Source organism: Scyliorhinus canicula, chromosome 12, assembly GCF_902713615.1.
Source record: "Scyliorhinus canicula chromosome 12, sScyCan1.1, whole genome shotgun sequence".
In the NCBI taxonomy this organism is placed as follows: Eukaryota; Metazoa; Chordata; class Chondrichthyes; order Carcharhiniformes; family Scyliorhinidae; genus Scyliorhinus; species Scyliorhinus canicula.
In genome coordinates this window covers 51,653,108-51,677,138 of record NC_052157.1, presented here as the reverse complement: position 1 = coordinate 51,677,138, position 24,031 = coordinate 51,653,108, and the positions used below count along the sequence as shown (strand labels likewise).

At 44.0% G+C, this 24,031-nt stretch overlaps 1 protein-coding gene across 5 annotated transcripts in view; it reads right to left on the bottom strand.

Moving 5' to 3' along the window:
* The window catches only part of ankdd1a (ankyrin repeat and death domain containing 1A), a 139,236-nt gene that overhangs the window by 48,614 nt on the left and 66,591 nt on the right, over window positions 1-24,031 (bottom strand). For all 5 annotated transcript variants that reach the window (XM_038813610.1, XM_038813613.1, XM_038813612.1 and 2 more), the window contains 3 exons: window positions 20,111-20,209; window positions 12,562-12,660; window positions 5,629-5,727 (listed from right to left, as the gene is read on the bottom strand). In XM_038813610.1, coding sequence (XP_038669538.1) covers window positions 5,629-5,727; window positions 12,562-12,660; window positions 20,111-20,209 — 297 coding nt within the window. The remainder of the gene's footprint in view (window positions 1-5,628; window positions 5,728-12,561; window positions 12,661-20,110; window positions 20,210-24,031) is intronic.

Below are 24,031 nucleotides of genomic sequence, written 5' to 3'. Positions count from 1 at the left end.
AACAAACTGTTGGGCCACAGCTAGAGTAGTGTGCGCAGTTCTGGTTGCCACACTACAGGGAGGATGTTGATTGCACTAGAAGGGGTGCAAAGGAGATTCACCAGGATGTTGCCTGGGATGGAGTGTTTCAGGTCTGATCAGGCTGGGGTTGTTCTCCTTCGAGCAGAGAAGGCTAAAAGTGTACAAAATGAAGAGGGACTTAGATAGGGTAGAGGGGAAGATACTTTTCCCCGAAGTTGTAAAGTCAATAACCAAGGGGCTTAGATTTAAGGCAATGGGCAGCAGATTTAGAGGGGAATTGAGGAAAACCCTTTCACCCAGAGGATGGTGGGGATCTGGAACTCACTGCCTGAAAGAGTGGTGGAGGCAGGAACCCTCACAACATTTAAGAAGCATTCAGATGAGGACTTGAAATGCCATTGCATACAAGGCTACGGATCAACTATTGGAAAATGGAATTAGAATAGATTAGTGCTTGCTGGCCGGCACAGACATGATGGGCCAAATGGCCCCTTTCTGTGCTGTTGAACACTATGAATTTCCTTTAGATTAAGCTTGTTAGTTGCTTCCCTTAAAGAATTATAGTTATGCTAGGGCCCTTATTTCACTCTGAACACTTTCATGATAATGCCACGACTTTGCCTTAAGTATTTGGAGACTTACTTTAAGTCTTAACTTAAGGACTTAAGTCAGAGAGGAATACCGGCTTGATGTCGTTGTACCTGACCGTAAAAGCTCAGGACACAAACAGAAAGCCTATCCTGGAGAGGGCAGAATCATTAGCGTGATCAGGTATATCTACGCTGCGCTCCATCTGCATGGTTGCTGAAGATGTTGTGCAACTTGGCATATTTTACGGTCTCAATCAGGAGTCAGAATGGGGCATCCAGTCTGCTGTCAGCGCTGCTGTATTGTCCAGCCGCATCCATGATGCGGCTGAAGTCACCGCCCAGAATGACCGGCCTGGAAGTTGCCATCAGCAGTGGAAGCAGCTGAAGGACAGCCAACCTCTGGATGGAGGTTTGCACATCTCCTTGGCAGCTGTCAGGCTGGCTGTTCCGTCTGCTTGGCTCACCTTGGCGTTTGCCGCCTGTGCCTAAGTAAGGCTGCATTTGGGATAGGTCTTGTAGAGATGGTCTGCTCAGCCTGCACTCAAGTTGATGCACTTAGTCTGCTTGCAGTCCTTTGTCTGATGTCCTTCCTGCCCGAAATTCATGCAGATTAGAGCGCTGCAGTTGGCTACCACATGGCTCGAATCTCCGCAGGAACAATAAACTTTGGGCTGGCCGACATAGATGAGATAGCCATGGCTTCCCCCAATCACAAAGCTGGAAGGGGTGGGGGGGGGGGGGGGGGGTGGAGGACCCTTACCATCTGTCTTGAGTGTCACCTTGACATGGCGTTTGCTTGTCTACATTCCAAAGGTTTCCTTGACCTCAAAGCAGTTGGCAACAATGTCAATGTAGCTGGTGAGGAACGTGAGCAGATCTATGAGTGGAACATAAGGGTTGTGGTTGTCCCTTTGCGACTGCAGAGTAAAGAGGGATCCTGTTTTCAGGATTGTCAGGTCTCTCTTCTCCTCAAACACTTTCACAAAACTTGATGTAGGCAGCAGCATTCTTGAAGTTCACATCAAAGTATCCAGTGCTGGGGGAGTCCTGCAGACAGCAGACACCAGCAGCTTTGACTCCACAGAAACCGAGAAGGGTTCTTTTAATGAAGAAGGCATGGATAGTGTGTGGGTTCCTTCACTGTCTTTCACTGCCACCCTAACAGTTATTACGATCCCAGACCCCATATTTGCTGGGATACTGGACAGGAAGCCCAATCATTTTTTTTTATTTATAAAACTGTTTGCAAAGGATACTTCACTCCAGGAGTGATTCCATGCACAAATTGGGATATGGTATATTAAAAGAAACAGAATGTGGACAACGTAGAGGATAACTATAATCTCCAAAATGGTACAGATAGGTTGGTGGAGTGGGCGATAAAGTGGCAGATGGAATTTAACACATAGAAGTACGAGATCATGCATTTAGGGAGGTCAAACAGTTATAGGGAGTACATAATAAATGGGAATATACTAAGAGGGGTAGATGAAGTGAGGAATCTTGGGATACAAGTATATAGGTCCCTAAAGGCAGCCATTCAAGTAGACAAGGTTGTAAAGAACGCAGATGGAATGCTCCCCTTCATTGGCAAGTATAGAGCATGAAAGTAAGGATATAATGTTGCAATTGTATAAAACACTGGCGAGGCCACAACTGGAGAATTGTGCCTTGTTCTGGTCACCATATTACAGGAAGGACATAATTGCTCTGGAGATAGTGCAGAGCAGGTATACAAGAATGGTGCCAGGGCTAGAAAAGTATAGCTACGAGGAGAGTGGTTATAATCCTTGGAACAAAGAAGGCTGAGGCATGACTTAATTGAGGTGTACACAATTATGAGGGTAAGAGATAAGAATGAACAGGGTAAAATTATTTCCCTTGGTGGAGAATTCTAGAACCAGGGGACATAGATTCAAGATAAGTGGAGCGGTGTAGAGTGGACATGTGAAATAACTTTTTTATGCAGAGAGTAGTAGGAGTTGATGGGCTGAAGTCCTGCCGCTGACAGGCCTTTCCCGCCGGCGTGGTTTAAACCACCTCTGGTACCGGCGGGATTGGTGGCGCGGACGGGATCCGGGGTCCTGGGGGGGGGGCGCGGGGCGATCTGAACCCGGGGGGTGCCCCCATGGTGGTCTGGCCCGCGATCGGGGCCCACTGATCGCCAAAGGCGGGATGCCAAAGAACGTTCGCGCCGGCCTGCGGAGCGGGAACCACTCCGGCGCGGGCCTAGCCCCTAAAGGTGCGGAGAATTCTGCACCTTTGGAGAGGCCCGACGCCGGAGTGGTTCACGTCACTCAGTCCCCCGCCGGGTAGGGGAGAATCCCGGCCAGGGTCCTTTGAAAGATTACTTGATTAGAGAGAGAGATCCTTTCAGTATCAGTCTGCAGATCAGTCTGTCAGATTAATCTGAGTCTGACAGTATTCTGCAAAAGCTTTCGTTCAGCTCACAGCTTCCAGAAAGCCTAACTAAAACTGACTGCTACAGTTCTGGCTCCTCCCATTAATTATATCATCTTTATTCCACTCAAATCCCATGACCTACTTAAGTTTAAACACAATGCTTCTAATTATCTACTCCCCAGAAATCATAACAAAATCCCTTTAGGCCTCTCCTTGTAACGATAAGCATGACTTAAAAGAATGATGATTTTACTTTTACAACATCTTAAAGTCACCATTTGCAGTCTCCAAACCCTTTAGGCCTCTCCTTGTAACGATAAGCATGACTTAAAAAGAATGGTGATTTTACTTTTACAACATCTTAAAGTCACCATTTACAGTCTCCAAATCCGTCTTTTAAACCAGTATTTAAAAAAACATATTTCTACAGCAAGTATATACACAGCCTAAACCAGACATTTTAAAACCATTATTGCACCAGAAATAGAAAGCAATATATCTACCAATTTGTTACATTCATCACAACATAGCTTCATTTCATGACCCTTCTACCACATTTATAATAATAATAATGATAATAATCGCTTATTGTCACAAGTAGGCTTCAATGAAGTTACTGTGAAAAGCCCCTAGACGCCACATTCCGCCGCCTGTTCGGGGAGGCCGGTACGGGAATTGAACCCGTGCTGCTAACATTGTTCTGCATTATAAGCCAGCTATTTAGCCCACTGTGCGAAACCAAATTGAACAATATTGCAACCGCCTTTCTTTTTCATCCTCTTTCCTGTCTGAAGCCCCTGCAACTCTGAGCTACCATTCTTCCCTCTTTCAGCCATGTCTTAGTGATACAGCCCGTTGGATTGTTACCCCTTCCACACACATCCATTCCCTCCACCACCGACATGCAGTGGCAGCAGTGTGTACCATCTACAAGATGCACTGCAGGAGCTCATGAAGACTCGTTAGATAGCATCTTCCAAACCCATGACAGAAACCTGGGAACCACCACTTGAAGGTTTCCTTCTAAGTCACTCACCATCCCTGCCTTGGAAATATATAAGCGTTTGTTCTATGTTCTTGGGTCCAATCCTGTAGCTCCCTCCCTAACACTGTGGGTGTACCTATACCACATGATGGCAGCGGATCAAGAAGGCAGCTCAATACCACCTTCTCAAGGGCAATAAATGCTGGCCTAGCCAGCAACACCCATATCCTGTAAGTGAAAAAAGCTATATTGCATTCTATGTATAAATCAGTGCTCTCAGTCAATCTGCCTTATTCCCTCCACTTCCCACATCCTTAGATGTGCACTTGTGATGCCGACGCATACAAGGCTATGGACCAAATGCTGGAAATGGGATTAGAATACTTAGGTGGTTGTTTTGACTTGGCACAAAGCAATGGCCCGAAGAGCTTTTTCTGTGCAGTAGATCTCTCTGATGTCTTGCACTGCAGTATGTAGGAGTTAACACTGTCAAACTATGTTGTCTACTTCCTAGTCTTTGTTTCTCCTGTCTTCCAAACACGCTTACTAATTTTCTGCCTTCCATTTCTACCGTTTCAGTTTTTCCTTCCGACTCTATTCTCAGGTTCCCATCCTGCTGCCGAGCTAATTTAACCCTCCCCCTTACAGCAGCAATGTAGCTGATTGACCATAACCAGTGCCTCGATACTGGGGATGTTGACGCTGATCTTGGGACAGGAGTTTGCTGAGGGATCGCTGTTGATATTTCTCCAGGGATTTAAGATTTCTGCCCTACTCCTACTGAACTGTTACTTCTTAGCCATGCACCCCTTGAGACATCATCAATGGGCAATGTAATCTGTAAACTCAAGCCAAAGTTTCTCTGCTTATCCTACATGCAGCCTTATTAAGTGTGTAGCTCCCATTTCCTCTTTTGTGCCTATTATCAGGACATAACTTGTTATGCTATATAAAATCCCTTTGTGAGGACTGGGTGGAAGATGGTGGTGAAGCAGATTTGTTAGATTGGCCAGCAGTTCTCTAAGGTTCCTGAGTGAGGGGCATAAATCCACTCTCTTGCCAATTAATGGCACAGTGGTTATCACTTCTGCCTCACTGTGCAGGGGACCTCGATTCGATTCCGGCCTTGTCTGTGTGGAGTTTGCACATTCTCCCAGTGTTGTATGGGTGTGCTCCAGTTTCCTCCCACAGTCCAAACATGTGTAAGTTGGCTAAGCTGGACTGCCCCTCAAGTGTCCAGGGATGTGCAGGTTAGGTTATGGGGCTCCAGGGATACGGTAGGGGAATGGATCCCTTTTTCAGACGGTTGGTGCAGATTTACTGGGCTGCACTGTGGGGATTTTATGGGTTCTATGAATTAAGGCTCTGTGGAGCATCAAATGGCTGTGGAGAAACCAGTATCATCCAGGATGCATTCTCTGTTGACTCGTTAGATGGTGAATTGAGAAGCTCCACCATTTGAAAAATCCTGCCCCATATTAAAGTGTATGCACAATTCTGCACAATCCTGAGTGCATTCAGAAAATCAACAGTAAATATATTTCTGTAAAATCACTGATGTTATATCAAAATTGAGAAAATTGAGGCAGACAAAATGAAAATACTGAAGAAAATAAGACATGCAGTCACCTTATCAGCTAGTTTTAAGTTTACACCTGCTATGAGGATCATGTCAGCAATGATCTGCCTTCCATTCTCTGCTGCGATGTGAAGTGCTGTCTGCTGCCTCTGTGGGGAAATCATTTGCAACTTGTTAATACAGATCATAGCAAACTATCTCCCCATGTGAAGTTAGACTGGTCTCAGATTAAGCTACTAAAATGTAAAAACTGTGGAAAGCACAGCAGCACTACTTTCTCCATTCAGAAGTTCCTTATAAAGAACAGAACCACAATTCCGCCCTAAACTGTGGGCACCGAAGTAGCCACAAACCAGAATCTTTGAAACAGGAATTCAGGCAATACAGAAATTGGGGCAGTGCACAATGCTGATGTGACTGACTATCCAGAGACCTTGAATTATCCTCCAGAGGCATGAGATTAAATCCCAGCATGGCATCTGGGGGACTAATGAATTAAAAAATCTGGAATGTATTATTACTCTCATGAATAATAGAATCTCGACAGTGCAGAAGGAGGCCAATTGGCCCTTCAAGTCTGTACCGAACTACCGGATTATTGTATAAAATCAACTAGTTCCCTAATGTCCTTCAGGAGAAGAGGTCCCAAGTCCTGACCTGGTCAGGCTCCAGGTCCACACCAATGTGGTTGACTAAAATAGCTGACCAAAACAATAAACAGAATTGGGATAAGAACCCAGCACTGAACCTGTGGGAGGCAGTGGCATAGTGGTAAGGTGTGGAATTGTAATCCAGAGGTCCAGGCTAATGCTCTGAGGGCAAAAGTTCAAATCCCACCTTGGCAGCTGGTGGGATTTAAATTAATTTAATTAAAAAGCTCTGGAATTTAAAGACAGTCTTAATAATGGTAACCATGAAGCCGCTTGTCATAACAACACACCTGGTTCACTAATGCTCTTTAGGGATGAAACCTGCTTTCCTTACATGTGACTCCAGATCCACAACAATGTGGTTGACTTTTAAATGCCTCTGAAATGGCCGAGCAAGTCAGTCAGCTGTGTCAGGCCACTACAGAAAAGCTGACAAAGACTGAAACTGGATGGACACCAAGTATCGACTGAGGCACCGGAAAGATCAAAGGCACCTCCTGTCCAGTCAATCCAGTAACGTCCTCTTTGCAACAACTTGTGCCAAAATTGGAGCTGGTGTCGCCCAGACTGCCATGTCCAGAGTAAACTGGGCACATTTTTCAATGAGTAAATGACAGATCATCAGTGGGAGGTCAAAAAGTAGTTTAATATGACACAGAACCAGTTTATAGCGCTAAGGGACAAGAGCTATGCTCGGCAAAAAACACAGCCATGAATGATTAAGGAGGGTGACAACATGAAAATCACACAAAATGTTAAAAATGAATCCTGGTAAATAGGAAAAATGTGAAGTACAGCAAAGGGTGACAAAACAGATAGCAGGAGCGCCTAGAGCAGGGGTGGGCAAACTTTTCCGTGCAAGGGCCACATTCAGAAATTCACAATTTTAAAGGGCCGCATAGTATATTAAGTGAAATAATTAATATTTTAAATAGCCAAAATAAAAGGTCTTTAAAGAAAAAAAAGCACATTTATTTGAAAAACAAAGTAACTCAGTAAGTAACAGAACAATGTCAATGAGAATGATGCATCTGACTGCAGTCGTTTACCAGATTGTTGAAATCAGGTGTCAAGTTGCTTGTGCTGATCCTTAACACTGACAGAAGCACAGCCTAGCCGAGTCAACGATAAAAACGCGCGTAGTGGGGTGGATGAGTGGGGCTGCTTTATTGGTCGGCTTAGTTGGGTGTGCGACCAATAGGAGTCCAGGTTACAAACAATAATAAGGCTTATTGTTTGTAACCTGGACTCCTATTGGTCGCACACCCAACTAAACCGACCAATGAGACAGCCCCACTCATCCACCCCACTACGCGCGTTTTTATGCGGCCCGTCAATGAGGCGCCCGGAATCATAACCGGCATTTTTGAAAAGCCGCCGGGGAAAAGCCGCTGAAGTAAATGCGCTTATTGAATAAGCGCATTTTCTTCAGCGGCTTTTCCCCGGCGGCTTTTCAAAAATGCCGGTTATGATTCCGGGCACCTCATTGGCGGGCCGTATAAAAACCATTGTCGGGCCGCATGCGGCCCACGGGCCGTAGTTTGCCCACCCCTGTCCTAGAGGGTATTAAAAGAGACTTGTACTAGATATCAAAATCAATACAATTTTTCACAACTATATTCGGAAAAAGAGGGTGGTCAGGAGCAATCGTGGGTTCCTTGGAAACAATATTGGTGATACTGTCAATGAGCAGAAGGAAACAAAGGATTTGCTGAAGAATTTTGTTACATCAGTATTTAAAGTAGGGGAAGAGGTCAGCATGTTGGAAATCCCCAAGGAAAGTAATATTGAATCAGAGGGGGCGGAATTTGATATGCTAATGTATGGCAGTGCAGTTTCCATCCTTTCTGGGTGGAATCCCATTAAGTCATTGGCAGGGGTCGGGGACAGTGGGAATGGGAAATCTCACTGATGTGTAAGCCCAATGGGGACTTGCGTTGGGAATCGCCCACTGAAAACGAGGGCAAAGAATTCCAGCCAGGGCTCACCAAAATTAATTGAAATGGAGAAAATAATCACAGTGAAGAGTCAGAAATACCCACGACCAGATGGTTCCATCCCAGAATTTTAAAGGAAGTAGATGAAAACATTATAGATGCCCTAACTATATTCTTTCAAGTTCTCTTGATTTGGGAACTGTTCCTTTAGAATGGAAAATTGTGCTTGTTACTGTGCTTTTTACACAAGTTGAGAGGCAAATCAGCAAATTATAGACAGTTAGCTGCTTACCAGTTGTCAACAAATGACTAGTCTATAATTAAGGTCAGGTAACTTACCTTAAAAATGTTCCACTGATCAGTGAGAGCCAGTATGGAACTGCTAAAGAGGCTTTGTTTATAGTGGGCAGGAGAAAGTCTGTGGACTTCCAGAAGGCATTTGATAAAAGTCACTTATAAAAAAGTGTATTAGCCAACATTGAAGCCTCTGAAATTAAAGGCAAATTAGTTAGGAAATTGGTTTTGTGGCAGGAAACAGAGTGAAGAGATAATGGGTGGCGACTCTAATTGGCAGAATGTGATTAGTGGTTTCCCACAAGGATCAGGACTGGGTCTTAACTGGTCACCATATTTATTAACAACGTTAGGTGATGGAAGACAAAGCAAACATTTCCAAATTGCCAATGATGCAAAGATAGGTGATATTGTGAGCATTGTAGATAGAAACATAAAATTACAGAGATGTTGGTAGATTATATGAATGGGCCCAACAGCAGCAAATGGATTTCATTGGATGGTCAATGTGAGATCATCCATGTCCAAGTTCCATATCCAGGCCTGGGCTGACAAGTGGCAAGTAACATTTGTGCCACACAACTGCCACGTAATGACCATCTCCAACAAGAGAGAATCAAACCAACACCTCCTGTCATTCAATAGCATTACCATCACTGAATGCCCCACTATCAACATCCTGGGGGGTTACTATTGACCAGAAAATTAACTGGACAAGCCATGAACTGTGGCTGCCAGAGCAGGTCGAAGTCTAGGAATCCTGCAGCGAGTAACTCACCTCATGACTCCCCAAATCCTGTCCAACACCAACAAGACACAAGTCAGGAGTCTGATGGAATACTCTCCATTTGCCTGGATGAGTGCAGCTCCAACAACACTCAAGAAGCTCGACACCACCATGGACAAAGCAACCCCGTTTTTCGCTCCACCACCGATGCACAGTGGCAGCAGTGTATGTACTATCTACAAGATGCACTGCAGTAACTCAGCAAGGCTCCTTAGGCAGCACCGCTGAACCCACGATTACGACCACCTAGGACAGGAGCAGTAGATACTTGGAAACATCACCACCTGGAGGTTCCCCTCCAAGTCACACATCTTCCTGATTGAAATATAGAAGGCAGCTCACCACCATCTTCTTAAGGGCAACTAGTGATGGGCAATACAAATGTTGGCCCAGCCAGCAAAACCCAAATCCCATCAATTAATTAAAAACAGCTTTTTGATAAGGTTAACAGAGAGTTGATTATGGTGTAAAGGGGCTTCTAAATGTGTCATATATAGACTTGTCAGCAAAGTTGAAGCCCATGGATACAAAATGGGCTGAGTGACAGGAAAGCAAATTAATGATGAAAGGCTGTTGTTAAGACTGGTTGAAGGTTTGTAGTAGAGGTTCCAGGGATTGGAATCAGCACCCCTCTTTTCCTTGATCTATATTAATTTGTTTTTTTATTAAGGGGCAATTTAGCATGACCAATCCACCTAACCAGCACATCTTTGGGTTGTGGTGGTGAGAACGCGCAAACTCCACACGGACAGTGACCCAGAGCCAGGATTCGAACCCGGGTCCTCAGCGACGCCGTCCCAGTGCTAACCACTATGCCACGTGCCGCCCCCTCTTGATCTATATTAATGACCTTGATTTGGGTGTCTGGAACATAATTTCAAAATTTGTGGATGATAGAAAATGGAGAACTGTGAACTGTACAGAAGATTAACTTTAACTTCAAAAGAAGACAGAGTCTCATGGAATGGGTAGGGAAGGAAATTTAATGTGGAGAAATAGGAAGGAATTTATTTTGATAAGGAGAAAGAAGAGAGACATTAGGAAATAAAGGGTTCAATTTAAATGGGCTGCAGAAGCGAAAGGACGAGTGGGGAGGGGTACACGTGCACAAATCACTGAAGGTGCAGGGGAGGATGAGAAGGCAGCTAATGAGACAGGCAGGATGCTGGGCTGTATAAAGATAAGCACAGTGTACAAAAACAAGGACGTTATGTTAAATAAAATTAGAAAATGCTGGAAAAACTCAGCAGCTCTGTGCAGCACCTTTGACAAGAGAAACAGAATTAACATTCTGAGTCCAATATAACTCTTATGAACATTTGAGAAGTTATGTTAAACCGGTATAAAACACAGTTTGGCCTCAGCTGCAGTATTGTGCTGAGGTCAGGGCACCACGGGCGTGATTCTCCGTTTCTCCGGCGCTCAGGCGTGGGGCTGCCCCACAAAGGGAAACCCCATTGACCGACTGGCGTAACAGAGAATCCCGCCGGCGGGTCGGGGCAGAAATGTGGCATGGCGGGGCGGAGAATCCAGCCTCACATCTTCAGAAGGATGTAAAGGCACCAGAGAGGGTGCTGAAATAGTTCCTCGGATATAGTTCAGTTATGAGGATAGATTGGAGAGGTTGGGACTGTTCTCCTTGGAGAGAAGGCGGCTCAGAGGAGATTTGATAGAGACGTTCAAAATCATGAGGGACAGGTCAGAGTAGACAGGGAGAAACTGTTCCCACTCGTGAAAGGATCACAAACCAGACCACAACGATTTTAAAAAGCAACGGTAATGCCAGGAATGAACATTTTATGCAGCGAATCATTTAGATCTAGAATGCATTGTGTGGTGGAGGCAGATTCAATCATGGCTTTCAGAAGAAAATAGCTTTGGCCAGCATGAATGGCTATCTTCTTAGCTGTAACCATTTAATCTTCACCTTGATTTTGTTCAATTTGCGATATGTGTCAATGTTGTTTTACCAGCATAATGTGAAACAATACTTTTCTACCCTGGTTTACAAATATTAAGATACCATCCAGATATCTTCAGGTGAATGAATCAACTTATATCTAATTGTAGGGCAAAAGTGCTCAGCGCCAAACATTGGAACAAGTGAATTATCCAAAGGGACCACACTTACAAGATTAGATTCATATTACTGAAGTTCAGAGGAATTACAAAATTAATCTCATCTGATCTTTAAAAAGGGCGGTGGAAATATTACTTTTTGTAAATTTGTTCCGGGTATGTAGGTGACACTGGTCAAGCAGTTTTTAATGCCCATCCCTTGTTACCCTGAGGACATTAAATGTCCCCAGGAAATGTGGGGCTGGTGTCACCTGTTGTAAAGGGGGCCTAGTTGGTGTGACAGATTCCTGTATGAGGGATACTAGTTACTTTTTGAACAACAATCCAGCAGGTTCGCTGGTCAGTTTTCTGGTTCCAAACCATCCATTACCAGCTTTATTGAATCCTCTACTTCCTACGGAAGCTAAAGAAATTTGGCACGACCCTCACAAACTTCTACAGATGTGCCATTGAGAGCATCCTATCCGGCTGCATCGCAGCTTGGTATGGCAACTGCTCGGTCCAAGATGAGTGTGGTGAACTTAGCCCAACGCATCACACAAGCTTGTCACCCTCCCATTGATTCTGTCTACACCTCCTGCTGCCTCAGGAAGGCATACAGCATTATCAGAGATCCCTCCCACCCAGGCTTTGCCTTCTTCCAGATCCTTCCATCAGGCAGAAGATACAGAAGTCTGAAGACCCTCACATCCAGACATAGGAACAGCTTCTTCCCGACAACTACTAGACTCCTCAACGACTCTCCCTCGGACTGATCTGTTCCCCTAAGAACACTATTCACGACGCCCTATGCTGCCTCTTGCTCATATATTTGCTTTGTTTGGCCCTTGTTCCACACTGTAACCGATCACTATTTATTGAAGTACTATTTGTCAATGTACTTTGTCGATTATTCTTTTTGTCTACTATGTATGTATTGTGTGTGTTCTCTTGGCCGCAGAAAAATACTTTGCACTGTACTTCGGTACATGTGACAATAAATCAATCAATCAATCAGTTTCACAACAGAGCATAGTGCAATCCAAATGCATCATATGTGGCTTTCTGTCCATTTGCTGACCCCCATGCTGCCCTATGATAATACTGATGCTACTACACATGGTTTACACGCTGACTTTAAGTTATTTGCTCAGGTGAAGGCGTTTGTTAAAATTAGGAAATTTGACACCAGGATTTCAGTAGTCTATTCAAGCACAAGCAAATAATCCTATGAACATACGTAAGCTAAATTCTTACCTGATCAACAATATCCAACTCACATTCTGCATCAATTAGCAGCTTGATGATGGAGTCATGATTGTGCAGTGCTGCCAGATGTATTGGACTGGCTCCTTGCTGGAAAGGACAGGCAGGAAATTAACAGCAATCAGGACAAGCATTGTGTAAGGTTACTGATCTCACTTGATGCAAACTGCTATTTCAATATCAACAAAAATATTTACTGAATTCAACCATGTTTTTGACAGTGGTTACTTGATTCCTCCTAGTACTCAGCAGTGATCAGTGGCGAAATAAGCAGAACATTTATGGGCAAGGGACATGTTCCTTCTATGAAACCAGGTCCGGTCATTGTTTTACCATATTTGATCGTGGGTCCAGTCACTGTTTTCCCACGTGCTGATATTGGGCAATACTGTTTTAATATTTGTTGATCACTGTTTCACTTTGTGCTTATTTTGGGTCCAGTCACTATTTTATCATCTGATTTACCATTGTGCTGATTTCAAGTAGATTGCTGTCTGACCATGCGTTGATATTGGGTAGACTGATCGCTGTTTAACTATTTGTAGACATTGGTTCCGATCGCTGTTTTCCCGTGTAGACATTGGTTCCGATCGCTGTTTTACTGTGTAGATATTGGTTCCGATCGCTGTTTTACTGTGTGTAGACATTGGTTCCGATCGCTATTTTCCTGTGTAGACATTGGTTCTGATCGCTGTTTTCCTGTGTGTAGACATTGGTTCCGATCGCTGTTTTACTGTGTAGATGTTGGTTCTGATCGCTGTTTTACTGTGTGTAGACATTGGTTCCAATCACTGTTTTACTGTGTAGATATTGGTTCTGAGCGCTGTTTTACTGTGTGTAGATATCGGTTCTGATCGCTGTTTTCCTGTGTGTAGACATCGGTTCCGATCGCTGTTTTCCTGTGTATAGACATTGGTTCTGATCGCTGTTTTACTGTGTGTAGATATTGGTTCTGATCGCTGTTTTACTGTGTGTAGATATCGGTTCTGATCGCTGTTTTCCTGTGTGTAGACATCGGTTCTGATCGCTGTTTTACTGTGTATAGACATTGGTTCTGATCGCTGTTTTACTGTGTGTAGATATTGGTTCTGATCGCTGTTTTACTGTGTGTAGATTCCATCCCTGGTCACCTTGGAGCCATGTCTCTGTAATCCCAACAATATCACATCGCGTTACATCTATCTGCGCAACTAATTAATCTATTTTATTTTGAATGCATTAATGTTCCTTGACCGGTCCCTACTATTTTTACAGTGTCGTTATCTGATACTAACCCTTGGTTTCTCTGCCTATTACTTTTATTATTCTCCTTGCTGTGTTTTTTTCTCGTTCTTGATTCCTCCTTCTTTGAATGCTCCAAGGGATCAGTCCCGGTTCTGTCCAGGTGTAAACCGTCCAATTTGTACAGGTCCCACTTCCCCCAGAACCCATCCCAATGTCCCAGGAATCTGAAAACCTCCCCCTCACACCATCTCTTCTGCCACATATTCGTATATCGTGCTATTTCTACTCTGACTAACATGTGGCACTAGTGGTAATTCTGAGATCCCTACATTTGAGGTCCGACTTTCAACTTTCTTCCGTATTCCCTATATTCTGCTTTCAGGACTTCATCTCTGTTTATACCCATGTCGTTTGTACCAATGTGTCATGATCACTGGCTGTTAACCCTCCTCCTAGAATGTCAGGTGAGGGGGGTGGTTGTTCTTACAATTACAGAATCACAACTGTGCAGAAGGCGGCCAATCAGCTCATCGTGTCTGCACCGACCCTCTGAAAGAGCACCCTACCTAGGCTCATGACCCATCCTATTTGTAACCCAATAACCCCGCCTAACCTTTTGGACACTAAGGGGCATGGCCAATCCACCTAACCTGCATTTCTTTGGACTGTGGGGGGAAACCACTGTGCCATTTTAAAAATCAATCCCTTTTAAATATATCACACCTGTAACCGACTCCGCTGAATATTATATCTTGCTGACAATCATATTTATTTATTTTCAAACTCTACGTAATATGTATGGGTGACACGGTGGCAAGGTAACACTGCTGCCTCACAGTGCCAGGGACCTCGGTTCAATTCCAGCCTTGTTCAACTGTGTGTGTGTGGAGCTTGCACGTCCCCCCATGTCTGCATGGGTTTCCTCCATTTTCTCTGGTTTCCTCCCACAGTCCAAAGATGTGGTCAGGTGGATTGACGTAGAATCTATTGGACGTAGAATCCTGTAGAAGGGACTTTAGTTGGCGGATTATCTGCCTTAATACTCTGTATTCATTTTAAACGGCTGCTTGACTATATTTCATGGAAATAGGCACTTGGCAAAGCATGATGGATATTTTGCCTTATTTTTTTAGTCAAGAGGTTCTGTGTGAAACAGTCAGAAGGTCATACAATGTAAACAAGCATATAGCTGCACACTGTTGACAGTGTGCTGACAGCAGACAATTATTATTTTTCTTAGGCGAGGAACTTAAGGCCTGCTCGTTTTTCTGTCTTTCTGTTTATCTAAAGAATGCATTTTGTCTGAGATATGGCTTACTGTAACATATAAATTGCTTGCCTTACCTCTGTAGAGTGGTGACATTTGGAATGACTTTGGTCTATCTAATCCCCCCACAAACTTTGTGTTAAATAAAGGACCTTACGTGAAAACTCGATGTGCTGACTATTATTTTCTTCAACAATTGGCGTAGTCGTTGCATTTTCCCTAATTTAACAAGAAGTGAACCCCGAAAACGAATCTCTAAACAGAACTCTCTCAGCTGTGGCTCAGCAGCATTAATTACTGGCCAGTGACTCATGCTAGGAGAGTTATCTTCATTAATAAATTAATGATAGCTGCATGAGAAGAAAAAAGGTGCCTTAGAGACTAAAATTTAAAAAAAACAGACTTTGAGGTTTGTGAATGGATAAACATCAGTGTGCACTCCCTGTAGTATTTGTAAATGATTTCTGCGGTCGTTGTTATTGTTATGTATATGTTCTAAAGTATTTTTCAGAAGGAACGATGAGGAATAATCTCGACGCCCCTCACAGGTCGTCCCGAATCCTCAGTAAAGGCGTCCGGAGCGAGAAAGAAGGTGAACTCCTTGAAGAAGACAGATAAGGGAGTCAAAATGAGTAAGAAAATGAAAAGAAACAATCATAAAGCAACGGAATGAGGTAGGAAAACCTACATGTCCCACATAGGAGTCTCATGAAGCTGACCCCCTCTCGGAAAAAAAACAAGGGAGTAAAAGTAAATAGAAGATTAAGGTAAAAGCGTAACAGATGAGTTCCTGTAGAAAAAGGGAATTCAGATTTGTGTGTGAAATAAGTTAACTGTGAGATTTGTGAGCTGTGGGAATCTGTGTGTTAATTAATTTTAGTCAAAGCATGAAGTGCTAAGTGGGTTGTATTTTTTATCGTCTGTCATTGTGAGTCAGAGATTATAACAAGTGATTTTTGTTGAGATTTCTCCAATGGACTGAAACATATGGAAATTAAAATCAGTTTAAAAGAAAGAAAGTGCTTTCACGAATAAAAGTAATTGAATATGAATAAGTTTTTAGGTTACGTGAAAAGACGTAAATGGCACCATTCCAAGTTCTCCGTCCCTTAGTTTCTGCAGGAAACATTAATCACTTCAGCAGACAGTTGATGTTTTCTGAATTGACAAAGAAAAATATACGTCTCTAAGAATAGCCAATGCCTATAAAATCAATCATTGGAAATTGACTTAAATGTGTGCTATTTATAGCCCCCTCCCAGGGGATGTTTTGCTGCTTCTAAAATACTCTTATGGTGCATCTTGGCCATCTTTGAAGTATGGGATTGCAGTCCCACCCGGCATAAATGGGGGCTGGGTTCCCAATAATGATAATCATTTGAATGAAAGAAAGGAGTCCCTTGAACACTGGTTAGCAAATAGAGGGAAATAGGCTATCATGCAAGGGGCCAAGAAGCATTTAACCCCCAGGAAGGATGTACCCCACCTAGCGACACCTTCCCTTATTAGGCAGACAGACACTGCAAATTAGGAGCGGTAATACATTGCATTGATAATGGAATGTTTATAGAACTGTCTCAAATACGAGCTCACCAGCTGCAAAATTTAATAACTTCTGAGCCTGCGCCCGATCGCTCTATGTCTGTGTTCTATGCTGGCATCTGAACGTTAACCCTGACAGTACCACTGTTAAAAAATTTTTTTTAAACTGCAGGAAGTCTTGGGCACAGCTATTAAAACACCTGATAGAGTCCAGACGAGAGAATATAGTGACCCGTGGCACGGCTTGGTATGTTCGTGAGGATGAGCACGCATATAAATTACAACCAAAAAGTCACTTAGGAAAGCAGACCTCATTGCATATCACTCCTTTTTATTTTTCGGTGTTGTGGGATTCGGAATGTTAGTACAGTTGACCCATAGTCAGGGGGACCTTTTTAGGATGGGTTTAACTTCAGAACCCCATTTAACATTGGCCGTAAGACATCCCGCGAAGGCAAAGCAAATAGGAGAAGTGATCAAAGGGGCCAAAGGAAAAAAGTAATACATAGGATTTATATTGAAATGGACGGACAAAATTGCCTGATACAATTTTATGGCAAACAGGAGGCCAAAGTGACCTGGAAAGAGGAGCAATGGCCCGCTACATTTGAAAGACAGCAACCTCCCCGAGAGACCCAGCATTTAGAACATAGAACATAGAACATAGAACAGTACAGCACAGAACAGGCCCTTCAGCCCTCGATGTTGTGCCGAGCAATGATCACCCTACTTAAACCCACGTAACCCGTATACCCAACAATCCCCCCATTAACCTTACACTACGGGCAATTTAGCATGGCCAATCCACCTAACCCGCACATCTTTGGACTGTGGGAGGAAACCGGAGCACCCGGAGGAAACCCACGCACACACGGGGAGGACGTGCAGACTCCACACAGACAGTGACCCAGCCGGGAATCGAACCTGGGACCCTGGAGCTGTGAAGCATTGATGCTAACCACCATGCTACCGTGAGGCCCCAAACATTTACTCCCTTCAATCCTGGCCCAGGTACCGGCACATCTATGGGCCCAACATAAAAATCATGTTGGAAAAATACATTCTGCCCCAGCGCATAGGGTGCAGTTACAGAAGAACGTTGCCCTGCCCTGCTTAAAACTATATAGGTTGGCACAGGAAGCAGAAAAAGGGATAGAGGCAGTGATCAATACATTATTACAGCAAGGAGTGCTGAAGAGAACACAAAGCCCCTGTAACACCCCTATACTCCCCAGTCCAAAGGTAGGAAAACCCAACGAATGGTGGTTTGGACAAGATCTCAGAACCATCAATAAAATTGTTATCACTATTGCTCCATTGGTGCCGGACACAAATGTCATTTTTTTCTTCTATACCACCAACAACGGATACTTTCTCAGGCTTTTTCTCCATACCATTGCACCCAGAAAGTCAATATCTATTTGCACTTACATATCGGAATCAACAGTATTAAAAGAGACTTTGACGAGTGCCAGTTGTCTGAAGGCTCAACATTCCCTCAATATGATGTCGATTTATTGATAGCCTCAGAGGGAGGGCTAGTTTGTCAACAGAATACACTTTTGTTATTATCACATCTGGCAGAAAGAGGGCATAAGGTCTCAATGGACAAACTGCAATTCTGTCAGGAGACAGTTCAGTATTTGGGATTTCAGCTGCAGCAAGGACAGCGGAGGCTTGGGTCTCAAAGAATACAGGCTGTCGCAAGGGTTCCAACTCCGCGTACGAGAAAGAAAATCCTCACCTTCCTCGACATAGTGGGCTATTGCAGGCAGTGGATACAGGACTATAGAGAGATGGACACAGTACTGCGTAAGGCTACCCTACAGGATGCCCCTTCAGTTGTTAACTGGACCCCCGAGAGGGAGCAAGCATTTCGTAACTTGAAACAAGTCATGATTAGCGCCCCTGCTTTGGGACTTCCTAATTGCAGCAAGCCTTTTACTCTTTATGTGAATGAAGCAGGGGGATTTGCAACAGGGATCCTGGTGCAAGAGCTTTGAGGAGGGAAAAGACCCCTTGCCTATTAGGGTGGAGGTGTGGGCCTAAGTAGGGTGCTTTTTGCATTGGCCAGTGCAGACTCGATGGGTCGAATGTAAATTTTATGATTCTGTGTCAGTTACAACCCAGGTAGATCAGGAACCTCATTTACATAAATTATAATCTCATTAAAGGACTTCCCCACCTGATGTTCCTGAGCCATTCCCAAACTCCCCCGCATCCCCCCCCCCCCCCCGCCCGCCTCCCCCCCTCCCACCCCCCCCTCAAACAGTGGGTTATCCACCCTCGCCGACTGAAGTCAAGTTGACGAGGTTTACATGTTTTCAAAAATGAAAACCAGGTAAGGGAACCCCGCTTGGGGGGGGGGGGGGGGTCACCAGTAAGTACAGCCCACTGGGGGAGGGGGACATGCCCAGGAAGCAGGGGCAGTGGCAGGCGGCCATCCTGGGGAGCTCCATTTGGGGCGGGGGGGATGCTCTCTTCAGCTGTGGAGGGGGGGGGGGGGGGGGGGAGGAAGAGATGGTTTCCTCATGTCAATGAGGGGACGTGGATTCCCGTTGTGCAGATGGAGGAGGAAGGAGGTCACCGTGTACGTTGGGGAGCTGTGGGGAATTCTTTGTTTCTATCGGAAGCCGGGGGCGTCCTTTAAAAAGGGCGCCCCGATCTCAGGATTGCCAGCTTCCAGCTTTTTCCGGCCCTGCCAGTGATAGCGTGGGCCACGCCTGCAGAGTTATTTTGTACAGAGTGCTGCACAATGTGGTGAGAAAAGCAGCCAGTGAGCAGCACACCGGCTTTCTCATCTCAGCCAGCACTTTGTGCGAAAAGTGGAAAATCTCACCCACGTTACGTTTGATTTTAAAAAAATATTTTAGAAGGTATCTGGAGATATGACCAGTCTTATGAACTTTGCACGAGTCTAAGCTCCTGGGAGTATTTGGTGACACAGCATGCAAAGAGCTTTGCACTATACCGAACCCTGATATAGTGCTGGCACTAATGAACATTGCTCTGTTTCACAGTTGTTTTGCAACATGAATCGCATTCAGAAACAGAAGTTGAAATCTAAAGTGCTCATGGCAAATCACTCCTGTGGCCCCATCACAACGTTTGCAGCTGGCTCCTGAAGGGACTGAAATAAAACTCCAGCCCCTTCTCACCCATTATGTAACATCAAGCACCCGTACTGAAATTTAACATTATGGAAACAGGAGTGCAGAAACTTTTCATTGGAGGCGAAGTGGTGAGTTCCGTAGCCTCCTGTGCGTCCCCTCTGTAGAGCCGTCTGAGATGTAATAGGGCAGGAGTCTGCGTGGGCATGCACCTGTCTACCTCCTCGTTGCATCTTTCCATTTGTGGAGAGCATGGTTGCAACAGCTCTTAGTGTGGAGTGAAGAATGCTTGCTGGGTGAACTCCGTTGACATTTGACTGTAATAAGGCTTAATCTAAGTCAGAACGTAGTCCCTTGAAGGACTTAATTCTTTACAGATGCAACTTGCCAGACTCACGTGGTTAACTGCATCCAGGTTTATTTCAGCTTCAATCAGCAGCTCTGACACCTTTACCCAACCATGAAGTACTGCGTAATGGAGAGCGTTCATGTTCTTCTGTTGGAAAAATACAAAATAGACTTAAAATCTTCAAAGGTAAAGGTTGTGCTTGTGTTTAATATTCAAGAGGGCAACACGTCAAGTACAGCTAATGGTTTAATTCGTAAGATGGAATTTTAACACTATTTTAGAAGAGATGTAACTCCTATTGCTCCTAACGCTTGCACAGAATGTCAGCGCTGACCACTTACACAGCCAACTTGTGCAGATCAGGTTACAAGGTTATGGGGATAGGGTGGGGTGGGCGCCGAGTGCTCTTTCAGAAGGGTCAATGCAGACTTGATGGGCTGAATGGCTTGCCTATGCACTGTAGGGATTCTATGACTTTATATAACTTCTCAGCATGGTCTCAGTGGTAATCATAAGGTTAACTTGTTGCCAACATAGCATGACAGATATCTACAATACAGAAAAGGCTCTTCGGCCCATCACCCCGGTCAAAAACAACCACCTAAGTATTCTCATCCCATTTTCCAGCCCATAGCCTGGTGTCATGCAAGAGTACCTTTAAGAAATGGGTGTATATAAATATCCGTAGTGAGAGTACCTTTAAGAAATGGGTGTTTATTACTGCAGTGATGTCAGAGAGTGGGTGGAGCTGGGCTGTCAGCTTTTTACTTTTGTTTTAGGCTGTTTGCTGCAAGGTGTGTTTTAGTTTCATTTTCAGAGCTGGATAGCTAGTCACAGCCAGAAGGTGTATGAATCCTCTGGCAAAGCATTCCAGGCACTCACCACCCGCTGTGTAAAAAACGTGCCTCGCACATCTCCTCTAAACTTTGCCCCACCAACCTTAAACCTTTGCCTCCTAGTGACTGATGCCTCCACTCTGGGAAAGAGTGCCTGCCCATCCACTCTATCCATGACCCTCATAATCTTGTAGACCATAATCAAGTCACCCCATTGTCATGTGAGAGTACCTTTAAGAAATGGGTGTTTATAAATGGGTGTGTATATAAGCATCTGTAGTGAGAATATCTTTAAGAAATGGGTGATGTCAGAGAGTGGGTGTAGCTGGGCTGTCTGTCAGCTTTTTAATTTCATTTCAGGCTGTTTGCTGCAGGGTGTGTTTTAGTTTTGTTTTCAGTGTTGGAGCTGAAGCCAGACCAAGCAGGTGTACTCCTGTTCTCTCTGCCATCAAAAGACTATCTCTTGATCATTTGGTGAATTCAGAATTATAAATGTTTTCAGTAGTAACTTTAACCTGATGTGCATCTGATAAAGGGTTTGTGTTTAAGTCGTTTGGATGTTAAAAAGGAAAGCCTAAAGGTTTACTTAGTGTTGTCATCTTTGGGGGTTGTATTTGAATTAATGGTTGCTAAGATGTTCACTGTATGTTTTAGAAAGGTTAACTTGAGTTCATAGAATAAACATTGTTCTGCTTAAAAAAATACTTTTCCATTTCTGCTGTACCACACATGTAGAGTGGGCCGTGTGCTCCTCATACCACAATCTATTAAAAATTGTGGATCAGGTGAACTCCATGATACACTTTGGGGTTCTCTAAACCCTGGCCCATAACACTTGTAGGCCTTGGGATCGCAAGTGCACATCTAAATACCTCTCAAATGTTATTAGGTATGTGCTGCAGGTTTTGTGTTATCAACACATAGTGTCCTGTAAAGCAAAATCATGGTCATTAATAAACATCAGGAAGGGCAGTGGGTCCTAAAACTGATACCTGGAACTCTGTTAGAAACCTTCAACAAGTCCAAACACTACTCTCTGCATCCTGCCACTAAGTCAATTTTGTATTCATGTTGTTAACGTTCCTTTTATTCCAAGAGCTCCAACTTTATTCACAAGTCTGTTGTACCGTGCTTTATCAAATGACTTTTGGAAGTCCATACATCCCACATCAACAGACTTGCCCTCATTTACCCTCTCTGTTATATAATTAAAAACTCAAGCAAGTTAGTTAAACATGACTTTCCCTTAATAAAGCTGTTTTAGTTTTCTTCATTTAACCCACCTTTCCCCCAAGTGGCTGTTAATTTTGTCCCGAAGAATAACATCACTGTAATTGGCATTCCAAAGTGCGATAACATGACCACAAAATGTAGTCCAAATGTGTTGTTAATAAAGTTTAATTAATCTTCTTAATATGTAAAAATAACAAAGTTTAAAATAAAGTGTGGACTCACAAATGGGAACTGGATAAACATCGAAATAACAGTAATAGAATAGAATTAGAACTATCGGTAGATAAATCCAAATATACACAGGTAACAACAATTAATGGTGTCACAGCACTTACTGGTGACAAGAGCAATGGATTTAAATAAGATGCATAATAATAAAACTTCTCCCCACCCCCCTTTAAAGAAAGAAATACAATGAAACAAAAGCCTGAATTATACATCAGTCTTTCAGGAGCTTTATGACTGCACTGTGATCTTCACAGTACCACTGATGACTCATCAACTCTGGTGCTGCTTGACTTCGTTCTGTGCATTAGTGTCCCTTTCCTGAAGTAGAGTCCACTGGAAGTCCAGGTACAACAGGAACCACTTCTTGTTGCATTTCCACAGCTTCATTTTCTTCTATTGTGTTACCTGGAACTCCAAGTTTTGGCGCAGATGAGTATGATCTTGATACCCGCAAACAACTCTTCCTTTGTTCAATTTCACCATCAGGTCCCACCTGCCCCGAAGAGATTCCAATGGTCCAGAAATCTGAAACCTTCCCTCCTACACCACCGCTTTAGCCACGTGTTTAGCTGCACTATTCTCCTATTTCTAGCCTCACTGGCACGTGGACAGGGAGTAATCCTAAGATTACAACCCGAGAGGTCCTGCTTTTTAGCTTACTGCCTAACTCCCTGAACTCCTTCTGCAGGACCTCATCACTCTTCCTGCCTATGTCGTTAGTTGCTATGTGTACTACCACCTCTAGCTGTTGGATGGATGGATTTGTTTATTATCATGTGTATCGAGGTACAGTGAAAAGTATTTTTCTGTGAGCAGCTCAAACAAATCATTAAGTACATGAAAAGAAAAGAAAATAAAAAAATACATCATAGGGCAACACAAGGTACACAATGTAAATACATAGACACTGGCATCGGGTGAAGCATGCAGGAATGTAGTATCAGGTCAGTCCGTAAGAGGGTCATTTCAGAGTCTGGTAACAGTGGGGAAAAAGCTGTTTTTGCATCTGTTCGTGCGTGTTCTCAGACTTTTGTATCTCCTGCCCGATGGAAGAAGTTGGAAGAGTGGGTAAGCTGGGTGGGAGGTGTCTTTGATTATGCTGCCCGCTTTCCCCAGACAGCGGGAGGTGTAGATGGAATCAATGGATGGGAGGCAGGTTCGTGTGATGGACTGGGCTGTGTTCACAACTCTCTGAGGTTTCTTGCGGACTTGGGCCGAGCAGTTGCCATACCAGGCTGTGATGCAGCCAGATAGGATGTTTTCTATGGTACATCTGTAAAAAGTTGGTCAGAGTGAATGTGGATATGCAGAGTTTCCTTCGTTTTCTGAGGAAGTATAGGCGCTGTTGTTCTTTTTTGGTGGTAGCGTCGACGTGGGTGGACCAGGACAGATTTTTGGTGATGTGCACCCCTAGGAATATGAAGCTGCTAACCATCTCCACCTCGGCCCCATTGATGCTGGCAGGGGTGTGTACAGTACTTTGCTTCCTGAAGTCAATGACCAGCTCTTTAGTTTTGCTGACATTGAGGGATAGATTGTTGTCGTTGCACCACTCCACTAGGTTCTCTATCTCCCTCCTGTATTCTGACTCGCCATTATTTGAGATCAGGCCCACTATGGTCGTGTCGTCAGCAAACTTGTAGATGGAGTTCACCCTTCTCCTTCAGGATGT